The 15,288-nt window shown below is 44.3% G+C and overlaps 1 protein-coding gene across 1 annotated transcript in view; it reads right to left on the reverse strand.

The window, feature by feature from the left end:
- Positions 1-2,382: 2,382 nt before the first annotated feature.
- The window catches only part of NKAIN1 (sodium/potassium transporting ATPase interacting 1), a 56,171-nt gene continuing 43,265 nt past the window's right edge, over positions 2,383-15,288 (reverse strand). Inside the window, exons 4-7 of the mRNA XM_054999473.1 lie at positions 11,951-12,148; positions 8,932-8,992; positions 4,195-4,276; positions 2,383-2,482 (exon numbers count right to left, since the gene is read on the reverse strand). Of these exons, the coding sequence (XP_054855448.1) occupies positions 2,473-2,482; positions 4,195-4,276; positions 8,932-8,992; positions 11,951-12,148 (351 nt within the window). The 3' untranslated portion in view covers positions 2,383-2,472. The remainder of the gene's footprint in view (positions 2,483-4,194; positions 4,277-8,931; positions 8,993-11,950; positions 12,149-15,288) is intronic.

Here is a 15,288-nt window from a genome sequence, read left to right on the forward strand (position 1 = left end):
GCCGAGGCATCTTGTGTAGAGACACTGAGAGCATCTGACTGACCCAAGGTCACCCAGCCAGCTTCCCTGGCAGAGTGGGAATTCGAACCCAGTCCTCCAGATCCTAGTCCAACATTCTAACCACTACACCATACCGGCACATATGCCTCACCTGTTGGACATTCCATTGCTTCAGATGTATGCTGTTATTTTGTTTAAAAGTGGGGTGAAACAGATGGGCAGCCGCATTATGAAATAGCAAGAAAGCTGAGAGAGGAAAAGAAATCAGTGATTGCTGTTGTAATGGTACATTTTACACTGCCTTCGAAGAACAAGTGAATCTAGAAGCATGATCGAAATGTCTGCTGTCATGGTGGGACATTTATAACTGCAAAAGAGATTCTAAGTTGTACGGTGAGACTGGCTCAGATCTCTGTAATGGAAATGGCACAACTGTTCAGAATCTTTGGTCGTCACGGGACTCACACAGCCCAAGGCAGGGTAGGGATAGAGCTCGATGTGCCTGGTGCCTGGACGAGACAATTGCCACATATTGTGGGACAACTTTTAAAAAAGTTTATGCCACAAAAAGGAACATTGCAACAGAGAGAGTGGGTATCAATGGTTACAGAAAGGTGTAAGAATGGATATCATGCTATTGTCGCCAACACCTTCTTGAATGATCCTTTCTGGAAGTTTTCAGAAGTACAATTATTTCTCCTAGAAAATCCAGGAAGTAAATGATCGAAGGGATGCAGTATCCAATTATGGGGATGCAGCCTAACACATTCTGGTCAAAAGTTATCCCCCATTCAGGCTCCAGGCACTACGTTTGCCATGGTCCCATCTATCATGCTCACTGCTTGTCCAAGAGGTTGGGAATCTACAGCACGGTGAGATTTTTTTTTTTTTAATTTACTGGCCTCTGCCAAATTAATAACTAGGAAAAAGGGTTCAGAAAGAGATCACAGGAGTTAGAAGCTTGGCTATCTAACATTTTGGAAATGCTGATCAATTAAATATTTTCTCTCTTTTGTTTAGAACTGGGTAAAGGTTTTGATTTTCAGACAGAAGGGATGTGTACCACAGCCGTAGGAATATTCAACAGGGTGTGAGATACGTTCTAACGGATTAAAGAAGCTTTCATGTCATTTTTCTTTTTTTAATCAAAGTTGAAGTACCCTTATTGAGTTGCATTTATTTCCTGTTAAGTATGTGGAAAATACAGATTTTTAAAAGGATTTTTAAAAGAGAAAAGCATGAATTTGTAGCCCAGTCACAGAAATGCTTGAATCCTATAGCTCGCAGTAATTTATAAAGGTAAACCTACAGTTCTGGAGAATATATCTTCACCACAAATTTGCAAAAAGACAGTAGTTTGTTAAGTGATGACCAGGCCCTTGGTAGATATTTGTCATATAGCTGGGAACAGGCAGTGGGAGAGGGGAACAGCTTTCAAGATTTTTTGAGAAGTATCTAGCCATGTGCAACTGTGTATTGTGGCCTTCTGAAAATAACATGACAGAATGCACTCACTTTATACCGAATCAGACTATTGGTCTACCTAGTTCAGTATGGTTTCTCTGACTAGCTGTGGCTCACAGGCAGAGAAAGGTAATTCCTAACTTGACATGCTTTTAAAACCGGAGATGCAATGGGCTGAACCTTGGACCTTCTACATGCAAAATGGGTGCCTCACTACAAACACTCAGATGCTTGCCCAAATATGCCTGTATTTAGATCTGTCCTGATAAACAGAGAGAAAATTTCGCCTTCTTGTGATACTAGATTTCAGAAAACAAACAAACAGACAGATGCTTATTTAAATGCTTAAACTGATTGAAAACCATTGGGCCAAACAGGAAAGCGATAAACAGATTCCAGAGCCTATCCAACCTTCTTCTTCCAGATTGCCAAAATTCCACTCTGTATTATAATGTCTCTTGCAGCTATACCACCACTCTGTAAAGCCATTTGCTCAGCTGCCAAATGAAACACCACTAACAGATCCAGAACAAGGCATGGTTCTTTTTTTCTTTTTGTTTTGTTTTTCATGGAAAAAGATCCTTCTTAGAAAGGGCTTTACCTTGCCCTTCCCTGAAAATAATATTGCCCTAAGCTTGAGGTTCTTTGTTAGCTGGAGTAACCAGGAGCACGCAAACACTGGCCAGCAGGTAGAGAGTTGCACTTCTTTTTGGTTCCTGAGTGGAACAGATTGATTTGTGAGCGTGCGACTGAGAAACACCTCTTGCCACAGTCTCAGCATAGTGCATGGATGCCCTTGCAGCCACAGAAGAGTTTAGAAAACAAACAAACGAGGAAGCAAGACGGAGTCCATATGCTGCCTCCTGGCAGTCCTCTGGTCACACAAAAATCTCTGGCACAGACATTCGCCATTTGCCTTCAGAAGAATCCATTGGATTTGATGTCCTGCTTGCCTTTCACTATTGCATAGCTCCCAAAAGCCAGTTCACAGCAGGTGATGTTAACAGTTTAACCAGAGCTAAAAGAACAAAAGAGAGCAAAGGTGTGTTATTTAATAAAGTAATAAAGCACAGCAACATTTCAATGGTATTAAGGTCTTTGTTGAGTCCAAGGCAAACCCTTTAAGAACAAACACAAACATCTCTCAGAAGATGGTACAATCTTTTGCAGTGTTATTCCAGACTAAATCCACTGATTCTAGGCTAAGCCTATTGATTTCAATCAGCTTAGATTGGAATAACGATGTATAGAATTGCACCCCAAAAAAGAAAAAGATAAAGTACAGAAGATGATTCAGGGTTACAGGACCTTTCTTATAAGGAAAGTCTTGAGCTTTTCAGTTTAGATAAAAGTCAGCTAAAGGGGAATATGAGGAAGAGCTATAAAATTATGCATGGGGTGGAGGAGGTGAATAGCAGTAACTTTTTCTCTATCTCCCTTAATCTTGGAACATGGAAGCAAGCGACTGAAGTTGATGGTCAACAGACTCAAGATGGACAAAAGGGGTCTTTACTCAAGGAGTGCCCTGACCTGGATAGCCCAGGTGAGCCTGATCTCATCCGATCTCAAGCTAAGCAGGGTCGGCCTTGGTTAGTAATTGGATGGGAGACCACCAACAAAGACCAGGGTTGCAGAGGCAGGCAGTGGCAAACCATCTCTCTTAGTCTCTTGCCATGAAAACCCCACCAGGAGTTGCCATAAGTCAGCTATGACTTGAGGGCACTCTCCACCACCACTCAAGGTGGTGGACTGAACAGTGGAATTCATTGGCAGTGAACAAAATAATGGCCACAAGCATTGATGGCTTTAAACGGGGGTTAGTTAGATTCACAGAGGAGAGGTCCGTCAATGGTTACTAGCCAGGGGGACTAAAGGAAACCTCCATTTGCAGAGGCAGTCAACCTCTGAATACCAGTGCTAGAGGGCAACACCAGACCTCTATGCCCAGTTTGTTGGCTCTCCAAGGCAACAGGTTGGCCGGACAAAACAAGATGTTGGACTAGACGGACCACCAGTCTGATCCAGCAGGGCTCTTCTCATGTTCCTACACACGGAAGAAGTTGAACTGAGGTTCAAACACGGCAACTTGGCAGGAGATTCATGACAGCATCTTCCACATTCCAAGTTAAAAGCAGTGATGGGTTTGGGGGTGTGAGGTAGGAGTGGATTCAAGCAACCATGCTGGGGGAGAAGATTTTGGTTCACAGCAGGTGAAGTAACTGTTATGATGATGCCCATATCGGGGGGTTTCTGGTAGATGGGTTGTTTTTATGGATTGTCGTTAATTTCAATAAGCTGCCTTGATTCCACTCTTGTAGGAGGAGGAAAGTGGGGTAAAAATATTTCAATAAATAAATTAATTAGCCCCCAAGATAAATTGGAGGGGGATCCATAATCAGTTCTCCTGCATTCTTGCTTTAAGTTGAAACCCACTGTGGAATCTCATCTGTGATACTGGGGAAGGGAGAAACTCAATATAAATCTCCTCCCACCAACACACAAACCTACTATTTTCTGAACAATGGAAGATATACAGGTACCATAACTCTGTGTGTGTATTTGGAGTACCCTGTCTCCAGTACCGCCAATCCAATTGGACACTGCCCCCCTCCCACATCTTTCAACTTTAAAAAAAAAACCAAGATCTAATTATTTTCTTGCCCATTTACTAAACACCTCCTTATCCCGTCCATGCACACCCCCTGATTGCCACATGTACAATTTGCTTACGTATACAAAGGCTGTAGCTGTAAGTGTGACATCTTTTGTGGAGCCTGGTAGCCGTACGAGTCGAATCCACCGATGAAATCAACTGTGGGATGAGAAGAGGAGAGGAGAGGTGTGGAATAAGAAGCAGGTCACAGTCCTGAGGCAAAGAAGTTGTACCTCTGCTACAAGAAGTTTTCGGATACTTCAGGCCCTTCTGTCCTAATCCTCCCACTCTCTGGTCAATAGGTCACGGCCCCAAGATTACAGTCAACACAAGAACAACTTCATGTGCTACACAGTGCCAACACAAAAGCACTTCAGTATCATCTCAAACAGAACTGCCCATCCCCTACCACTCCACTAAGCAAAGTCTGAAGCCTTCCTCTAGGCCTTCCAACTTGAGCAGCTCTTCCTCTAACAGAAGACTCCTTAGGCTGAAGGACCGTCCTCCAGCTGATGGTAGAAAAACACCCAACATTTATAATTTATTATTGCCTCCTGCCCTTCTGGTAAGGAGTTCAAGGCAAAATCGATGGTCCATTCCCTCCTCCATTCTATCCTCACAATAACTCAGTCAGGCAAATAGGGCTGAGAGAAGACAATGGCCCAAGGTCAACCATTGAACTTCATGACTAGGGTTGCCATTCCCCCACTCCCACCCTCCACTCACCACCCCTGCTTACCTGGCTGGCGGGGGAGGCACGGGCCTCCCAGGGGCACGCTCCCGGACAGCATGGCACACTCCCACGGGCCCAATCTGGGCCCAGATCGGCCTGGAGCAGGCTGCTGCGGTGCTGATCGAGCTGCTGCAGAGTGTAGGAACACTTCCACGCCCGGCAGCAGCTCAATTTGGCCCAAACGTGGCCTAATTAGGGCCCCATTTGGCCATATCAGGCCCGTATCAAGTGCAAATTGGCCGCCCGTGGAACGCGGGAGCGCTCCCGGGGGCAGCTGTGGGCCGCGCGATGACATCACTTCCCCAAAATGACAACATCGCGTGGGCCTGGGCATCCAGGAGGACAGGGGGACCTGGCAACCCTATTCATGTCTGAATGGAGATCTAGGCTGACAACTGTCCAGTAACCAAGGGAGAACAAGTAAATTGTGAAGTGAATCCCTCCAAGGATTTGGGGGGCCCTTCCACTTCTTTTGCTGACAAAAGTTACTTTGCGCCAGTAGAAAACAACTTTGAGAATCAACCTATGAATTAGATCCATTTGATCCATGCTCCTCATCCAAATTTCGCAAATGGGAAGTCCAACTGTACTCATGCTGCAGTCAGAAGCACTCAACCCTGGAATACGCCCTATAAAACCAACAGGACTTACTTCCAAGGAAACACCCTTAGGAACTGGTTATAAGTCAATACTGCTTAAAAGGCAGTGATATTCATTTATATGATTTCTCTATGGAAGGTAAATAAACAAGCCATATGTCATCTGAACAGGAGGTGCTCTGAACTACCTAGAAAGGAACACGCTGTACCAATAGTTCTCTCTAAGAAGAGGATGAACTGTGTAGCACAGAGCATTCCTGTGGCATAATGGTTAAGTGGCTGGGCTGAGAATCAGCACTCTGCTGGTTCAAATCCCATGACTGCCATGAGTTCAGTAGGTGGCCTTGGGCAAGCCACTCCTCTCAGCCCCAGCTCCCCAGTGGTATTGTGGGGATAATAACACTGACTTTGTTCACTGCTCTGAGTGGGGCACTAATCTGTCCAGAAGGGTGGTATATAAGCACAGTTGTTGTTATTATATAAAATATGACACTTTTTGCATGGGAGAGGGAAAAGAGTTCCTCAATTTTCATTTTCGTTGGGTAAGTATAGCTCCGCCAGATTTGTCAAATTTTGACCCATCCAAGTTATACAAAATAAATAAAGAGAGCAACTCTAAAAATTTTAAGCCAGGCTTATTAATTATTGGATCCATTGAATTACGATCTAGTAGGAATGCTTGCTCGGCCACCAAGATATTTTTTTTTTAATTTTTATTAACTACATTAACTAACAATACAAAGGGAAGAAAGGGAACAAGGGGAGGAAGGAAAAAAAACACAACAACTACAACATGTAACCACTATGCTACACAAAATGTTTTCCCTTCATACTGCCATTATTCAAAAGTTAAAGCTTTATGTTATATTGATGGAGTGGTTGACCTTACTAAATGCAAATTATAATTTAAATTCAAATTAAATTTTCCTTCCCCTCCTGGGTCCCGGACGCAATTCTCTCTGAGCAACTGCAGCCGCAGTGCTCGTTTCCTCCCCGCCCCTCAGATTTCTCCTTTTCGTCTTGCTTGGTGCACTGAAATTCCGGATTTTTATCCTCAAAATCCCTTAGTTGATCTTCTGATAATATCTTGAAAGCTTGATCTTTGTGACTGAACCAGATTCCTTCCGGAAATAACCATTTGTACTTTATTCCACGTTCTCTCAGAAGAGCTGCGAACTTTTTATACTTAAAACGTCTTTTCCGAACTAGAAATGGGACGTCTTTCAATATCTTAACTTTATTACCCAAAAAGTCCAAATCTGCATTGTATGAATTATATAGGATAGTGTCCCGGATCCTCTTAGATGAAAAATCAATGATGATCTCGCGAGGCAGCTGGCGCTTCATTGCATATTTTGAAGTAGCCCGACGGACTTCCAAAATGGCGCTTTTTACTTCTTCTTTAGTTGCCCTCGCGGGTGTCGCCAGTAGTTCCGAGACCAGACCCCGTAAATCCTCATTTTCCTCCTCTTTCACATTCTGGAGGCGCAAAATTGTCTGTGTTCGTTCCACTTGTAGCCCGATCAGCTGGTTCTCCACCAGCTTAAGCTCTTTATTCATAGCCTTCACGAGTGACGCACTTTCCCGAGCAGACTTCTCTGCCCCCCCCGCTGCTTCCTTAATGGTTTTCACTTCGCTCTCAATTAAGCCCACCCTTTGATCTGTTTCGTTCAGCTTGTCAACAAAGGGTTTTATGGCTTCACCAACCGCCCTCCGCACTACTTCCTCCAACGACTCTCCCTTCAGGGCAGCCGAAACTGACTTGCCCAGAGCGGGACTTTGTTTTTTCGTTGCCATTTTAGGGGGGGGGGGGAAACCGCCAACTAGATTCTGAAACTCAGCGAAGGGGAAGAACGAGCCTTCTTAGCTTCAGATCCCACCACTCCTTCGCGTGCGCTTGTAGTAACAGAAGGGATTCGCTTACTTGCAGGCTTTCGCCTAATTCTGCTCTTTGCCGTTTTCCATGGCCCAGCAGCACTCGAGGCGCCGCGCACATCTGCCGGCCTCCGTAGGGACAAACGGGCAATTAACCCCCCGCATTGATTCCGGGGGGCTCTTCCCACAGCGTCCCGGACCCAGCCTCCCTCACTGGGAGTTTTGGGGGCTAATCTTCGCAGATCAGCCGCCCGGACAGGGTGCTCGGGCACTTCCTCTCGGACCTGCGAAGAGGAGCGTCCGACATGGCTGAGAAAACGAAACCGAATCCTCGGCCACCAAGATATTAGTGTTCCTTCGGGTATCTATGTTGCCAGGACCAATCCTGGCATTAAAATCGCCACATACAATGATTTCAGAATTTGGATATTGAGAGGTTAAGTTTTCAAAAGTCATAAATAATTAGTCCCATATTTTCCCTATATCTTGATATTTGGAGCTTTTAAGGGGTAAGTATATATTTTTCCCCAGTTTGATAGCAATAGCTATTATCGGATCAATGTTATTGATTATATGAATAAGCTATACATTTTTTTAAACTGGGAGCAGCAAATGCACACATGATGGGCAGAAGCCCATCTTCCCAGCTGATATGCCCTTTCTGACGCTCCCCCCTCCCCTGCCACCAGTCTGCACTGTGAGTGTCGAAGATGCTTTTAATATACTTTTAATATTAGTTTTGCCAGCGCTGAGCTTCCATCTCATCTTTTTAATGGAGTATCTTATTAGATTTGGATATGAATGAATGTTGTCAAAAAAATCGGAGCTCGCTGAATGTTAAGTTGGAAAAGACAAAAGAACCGGACGCGGGGAATGGCAGAGATTGGTTTCAGGCTGCATTCTGGGCTCTAGGACACTGGATATGATAATTCATGCAATTTGCTGCTCCGTAAATGGATTCTTTTCATGCGGAAAGTTTATTAATATTTTTTTTTGTCAAATATAATACAAATCGGAGGCCGTCAGGAGGAAATAAGCTCCTGCCAGATCCCTGTGCACACAAGCAACTTATTACAATAGGCTGTGCCCTATTTCACGCAAAAAAATTTTTAATTTTCCAATATATCCATTGCATAACCTTGTCAAAATGCAAGCTCTACATTGGCAACTGGATTTATTCAGAGATATGTCTCAAGCTGGTCTTCAGGATGTATCTACTTAATTTACTCCTAGGCACAGGAGTTCACCTTTCCTCGAAGGAGCTTAAGCATGAGAGGCAGGATTCCCCATCAGGGTGCCATCGAAACTATGGAAAGATCCACGCTGATGCCAAGGTCACGGAACCATAGTGGATTCATGATGAGCGGGGGGAAATTATTCACGCCAAACATAGTTAACAGATGGAACTCACTGCCACAAGATTTTGGGCAAGAAATGAAGAGAGGAAACTAGAGTTCACGGGAGAGGAATTGGAGCTGTCTGCCCGCTCACTCTCCTCAGCTTTGCCATGGATGCTCAGGAGGACTGCATCCTTGCCAGCCTTCATGCCCCAATCACCCCTGTTCATTTGGCATGACCCCAGCATGACTCACAGCCAAGATACTTACAGCTGTCTTCCTCCTCCATAAACACTTTGCTGACATAGCAGGCGTAGACAAATCCAAAGAGCTTCAAAACAGAAAGAGAAAGAGAGAATCACTCCAGCGTACAGAAACGGCAACAGTTGTGTGAGTGTGGAAGCCATATATTAAGAGACAGCCTGGAAATCAGGAAGTCAAATTTTGCCTGTACCATGAATTGTTTGTGTGACCTTAAAGCAAGCCACTCTCCTGCAGTCCCCTCACCTCCATCGGCAATATGGGGATGATAATACTATCCTACCTTTCAGGGCTGATATAAGGATTACAACCAGATAATTTATTTTAAATATATATATATATGCCCTGCCTGAACAGTCCCATCCTATGCAAAAGTTGCTTCAGTCTGAGCCCACAGAGTACAAGTTGACTGCTTCTGGATACGGAAGTTCCCCTTAACCATCATTGCTATGATGGCGTAGCAATCAAGCCTGAATTCTCCCTAGAAGCTAAAATGACAACACTATCGTATTTTGGTCACATCATGAGTAGATAAGACTCTCTGGAAAAGCCAATAATGCAGGGAAAAGGAGAAGGCTGTAGGAAAAGAGGAAGATCTAAAACGAGATGGCTGGACTCAATTAAAAGAAGCTACGTTCTCCAAGATCTGAGCAAGTCAGTTAATGACGGGACATTTTGGAGGTCTTTCATTTATAGGGTCGCCATAGGTCGGCAGCAATTTGATGGCACATAACGCATAACACACGATGGCGCAGTAAGGCAGCTAGTGGGGTATTAATAAAAGCCTCTTACAGAAATCCCATCAGGGCACAAACAGTCATAAATACAGCCCATGTGTACATAGGAAACTTTCCAGGAAAAGCACTCTGAAAATGGAAAGTCTGCACTGTGCTTAAAACACTCAAAAGACTTATACAAATGGTGTTATTAGTAACCAAATGGAATGCACTTAAATCCAGGCCTATGTACATTGTTATCGGTTAAAAAAAATCAAAATGCTACGACGTGTATAAATTATGCAAATCTGTATGCATTTTTGCATTATTTATTGTGGGCAAGAAACTATAATAGACCACTGATGGGCACTCCACAATCCTCTCATGGGCTCCTGAAAATTTAGTAAGCACAGCACGAGAGTTTTCAAGTCACGGTCAAAACAGCTGTCAAAAAATACAAGTGTATGTCTGGTTTACTTCTTCTCTTCCAGGAGAAACGTTCTGCTGGAGGGCCTGAAATTGTTCTCCTTTACGACCCAAGAGCCTGCCACCATCCTGAGCACTGCACACGAGCAGCTCGACTGCTTCATGCTCTTTAGGTGTGGAAGGCCTGGTTTACACACACCAAATGAACAGGTAGAATTTCAGTGCGGCCAAATGGGCTGCACTACTGCAGACCCCCGAACTGGGGGACTCCAGTTTTGAATGCTCCCTTGCATTTTTGAAAAATACAAATAAAAAACAAGCGCAACTGGGAGAAACGTTCTATCCACGCCGCCCCCCTTCCCCTTTGCTGGCTGTGATTTTCTAATTGTGGGGTGCTTTTAAAATTCCAAGGTTAGGGGTGTGTACCCAAAAAAGTTTTTTGGTAAATCAATTTTTTTTAACAAAATCTGAGTAAAAAATTGGAATTTGCCAAGTTCCAAATTGATTCTATTTGGTTCAGGTATTCTTTTTTTTAAAATGGCCATTGTTTTCTATAGGAAAATCACTCTGGGAGATATCTGGTGGGCTGGTGGGGTCATTTTTCAACCAAAGTTCATCATATTTGGAGGAGGCCTACCTCTGATGGTCCTTTAAATATCACCAAAATTTCATGAAGATTGGGCCTCAGGGACAAATTTTATGGGCCCCCAAAGAACAGCCCCACCCACTTTCCATTATTCCCTACGGGGAAAAATATCCGGGAGCTACGCAGGCAGCTGGGAGTGGCATTTTTCATGCGAACTCCGCCAGATTTCCATGGGACCTACTCCTGATGATTCTCTAATGATCTCCCCCACAAGTTTCAGGAAGATTGGACCTGAAGGACCAATTCTATGAGCTCCTGAACAAGGTGCCCTCAGCCACTCCATTGTTTCCTATAGCAAAAAAGTCCAAGTCCATTGCAGAAACATACCAGGCAAGGCTGCCATGTCCAAGCACACTTCCAAATGCAAGTTGAACTCATCCCAGAGAAAGCCCAATAGAACCAAATTGAAGCACAGGAATGAATCCCCTCAGAACCAAAGTGAAGCAAGGGGACCAGCACCACACCAGAGACTCACATCCATTCCACCCAAACCAAACTGAAGCAAGGGACATTAGCTGATTCCGCACACGTTGGATAATGCACTTCCAATCCTCTTTAGAGATCATTTGGAACTGAATTTTTCGAGTGTGAAACAAAAAATCCACTTCCAAACGATAGCTAAAGTGCATTGAAAGTGTATTATCCAACGTGTGAGGAATCAGCCATTGTTGCAACAGCCCAAACAGAAGCAAACAGAAGCAAGCAAATGCCTTGTGTTTGCGGTTGGGTACTGCTTGGTTCTGTTCTGTGGTGTTTCCCCACTGGCTTAACCCAATGTCTGGCTGCTGTGAATGACACTGGTTCTGTTGGGCTAAGTTGCTTTATGTGTGCTTGGTTAGATGAGGGGAACTAGCTTAGTGGTAGAGCGTCTGCTTTACATGAAAAAGGTCCCAGGTTCAATCCCTGACATCTCTACTTAAAAATGATCAGGTTGCCGGTGAGGCAAAAGCCCCTGGAGAGCCACTGCCAGTCAGAGTGGACAATACTGATCTTGATAGACCAATAATCTGACTCAACGTAAGTCAGCTTCATGTGTTTAATGAGACGTGGAAAACCCCCTCTCTCTTTAAATTCAGAAGGTCCCTCTACTTTCTGAATCAGACATAAAAACCACATCGTAAATCGAATATATATGGATTGTGGGTGTGTTACAAGGGAGAGCAGAAGCATGGCCAGTGTCTCTGTTGTTGTGGAAGAGCAGGAGCACAACCAGCGTGAGAGAGACGCGGGTTCCACCTACCGCAAGGAATATCTGCATCGCGCTGCTCACCACCTCGATATACTGGTAATCAAGGAAGCACCCAGTGACCGTGATGACGTGGTGGTCCTCAATGGCCAGATCCGAGTTCAGGATGGGCGTCACCAGGCAACCGGGCCCATTCTCCATCCACCACGAACGATGCAGTGATGTATTAAAGGTCATAATGAAGTCTCTGTCCTAAGGTAGGCAGACAAAATAGGAAATGCAGTGAGTGGCCTACCAGTTGAATATCAAGTGGCCTACCAGTTGAATAATAATGGGCATACCATGTCAAACAAAAGTAGTTGCTTATGTTATTTATTTTGATGCTTATTATGCCCTGCTCTCCTGCTGCTACGGGTGTTTGGAGCAATAGGAAAAAGAAACCCCCCTGTCAATCCTAATTCAGTAGTCCCTGAAGCTACTGCTTCAGATACCCCTAGCAGCTGGTTTAAGAAAAATAAATAAAACACCTCCAGAGATCAGATTACAGATTTCTTCCTGTTGGGCTCTTAATGTTTGCTGGAGTTCTTTGATGAGTTAGAACCAGCATGGAATAGTGGTTAGAGTGTCAGGCTAGGATCTGGGAGGCCCAGGTTGAAATCCCCATTCGCTGAGCGACCTTGGACCAGGCACACACTTTCAGCCTAACCTCTCTTGCACGGTGGCATTTGTGGAGATCAAACAGAGGAGGAGGGAATGATACTGTAAGATGCTTTGGGTCCCTGCTGACCGTGGGAAACAAGCATCTAAACAAATAAGCAGCCCTTAAAAAACAGCTATGGCAGGCTGTTTTCTCATTGAGGGTATAACTCACCCCTCTCCTTGGTGCCATTTACTCTACCAAAATGCCCTCATGGATTACTTTAAGACTCGCTTAGGGGGGGGAAAGACCCTTATTGTGCCTGTCTTTGTTCCCAGCGGAGCTTAAAGCAACCCACAGGGACCGATTCCAATTGGGAAAACAGAACGAGGAGAAGAGATTATGTGATGTAAGGGCAAAGATGATCTAAGCTTGAATTATTTGCTGTGCAATTCTAGGCAGACGCTTTGCCCCTGAGCTACAGCCCCTCCCTGCTTGCGTACATGACTCGTGAATACCTTTTTTTAATATACCCTTTTTTCTTCCATCTGGCACGGCTTGTAAGGTCCATGACTCACCTACTCTTCCTGTCCCACAGGCCGGCATCCTCCCACCACTGGATGCATGCAGCACTAATTTGAAATGTGACAGAAGCAGCTGCTCGGTGCTGGACTTCCTTCCCGGACTGAACAGCTACAATCAATATGTCTGATGTGTCTGACAAAGGGATTTAAGCCCCCTCTGGAAACAGTTGTTCTTCTAGCTTCAGATGCAGCGGCTGACATTGCTTCACTCAGGTGACTTCTGCAGCAGCTGATATCGGAGAAGATTCCTACTCAGAAGCATGCCATATGGGGCCATCAGAACATGCTACAGGCATGGCATGCCTTTTTTGGCTCCGTGCTCTGAAATTGGTGGCTATTTTGAAATGGAATGCACAGAAATGATCTGATGGCGAGCCACTAGGATCAGTGTTTCGCTGGCAATCCGTAGTTTGTCAGTTGTTAACTTCTTTTTGTTGTTTTTTATATTTCTACATTTATACTTTCAGGTGGGCAGCCATGTTAGTCTGCAGTCGAAGAGCAAGATTCGAGTCCTGTAGCACCTTAAAAACTAACAAGTTTTCCAGCTTATAAGCTTTCAAGAGTCAAAGCTCTCTTTGTCAAATACAGGTTATATATAAAGTTGTACCTGACAATGGTGCTTTGACTCTCAAAAGTTTATACCCTGGAAATCTTGTGGTTTTTTAAGGTGCTACTGAACTAAAATCTTACCATTATACTGTTTATTTGGTGTAGTGGTTAAGAGCTCAGGATTCTAATCTGGAGAACCAGATTTGATTCCTCACTCCTCCACTTGAAGCCAGCTGGGTGACCTTGGGTTAGTCACAGTTCTCTGGAGCTCTCTCAACCCCACCCACCTCACAGGGTGTTTTGTTGTGGGGATAATAATAACATACTTGGTAAATCACTCTGAGTGGGTGTTAAGTCATCCTGAAGGGCGGTATATAAATTGAATGTTATTATTATTACTTTTCTGCGTATTAATATACTTGTTGCCCTGACCTAGATAGCCCGGGCAAGCCTGAACTGATCAGATCTTGGAAGCTAAGCAGGGTTTACCTTGGTTAGGAATTGGATGGGGAACCTCCAGTGAAGACAAGGATTGCAGAGGATGGCAACGGAAAACCATCTCTGTTTGTCTGTTGCTGTGAAAACCCCACCAGGGGTCACCATATGTCAACTATGACTTGACGGCACTCTTCACCACCAATATACTTGTTAATGATATATTGAATATTCTTTACAATTGTATGCTTGTCACATTTTTTCATATTGTAGGCTCAAGTGGTGATTTCAGTTTAGATCTAGCTTCATGACAATATGTGTGCGAAACCTGGAATCTGTCCCAGCACATTACTCATCCATGAAGTCAGAAATGTCCCATTGGTTTGACCATAAATACACTGCGTAAGGCAGCTGCCACTGAAATGAGAGTACTAGAACATGATGTTTTAAAGGCTGAAATCCTATGCTCCTTTAATAACAACAACAACAACATTCGATTTATATACCGCCCTTCAGGACAACTTACTGCCCACTCAGAGCAGTTTACAAAGTGTGTTATTTTTATCCCCACAACAAAACACACTGTGAGGTGGGTGGGGCTGAGAGAGCTCCAGAGAACTGTGACTCGCCTAAGGTCACCCAGCTGGCTTCAAGCAGAGGAGCGGGGAATCAAACCCGGCTCTCCAGATTAGAGTCCCGCGCTCTTAACCGCTACACCAAACTGGCTCTTACCTGGGAGTAAAATCCACTGCAACTAATCGAAGAAAGCATGCATAGGACCCAGTTGCACAATTAATTTAAAATTTAATATTAATTCAAAATTTTAACTCAAAATTTTAATTCAAAATTTAAAATTAATTTCAGCTCTCCCATGTAGCAATTTTTGATATTCCACTCCTTTTTGCTTCCACCTTTTGCGCCCCCCCCTCCCCAATTTTTAACATATCAGCATAGTTGTTAAAGGCTGGGCTTTGAATCAGCACTCTCCTAGTTCGACTCTCACGACTGCCCTGAGCGCAGCAGGTGGCCTAGAGTAAGCCACTCCTTACAGCTCCAACTCCCCAGCTGTATTGTGGGGATAACGATAACGCTGACTTTGTTCACTGCTCTGAGTTGGACATTAAATCTGTCTAGAAAGGTGATATATAAATACGTTCTTGTTATTAGGAGGAGGAGGAGGAGGAGAA

Source organism: Eublepharis macularius, chromosome 15 (genome assembly GCF_028583425.1).
Source record: "Eublepharis macularius isolate TG4126 chromosome 15, MPM_Emac_v1.0, whole genome shotgun sequence".
Taxonomy (NCBI): Eukaryota; Metazoa; Chordata; class Lepidosauria; order Squamata; family Eublepharidae; genus Eublepharis; species Eublepharis macularius.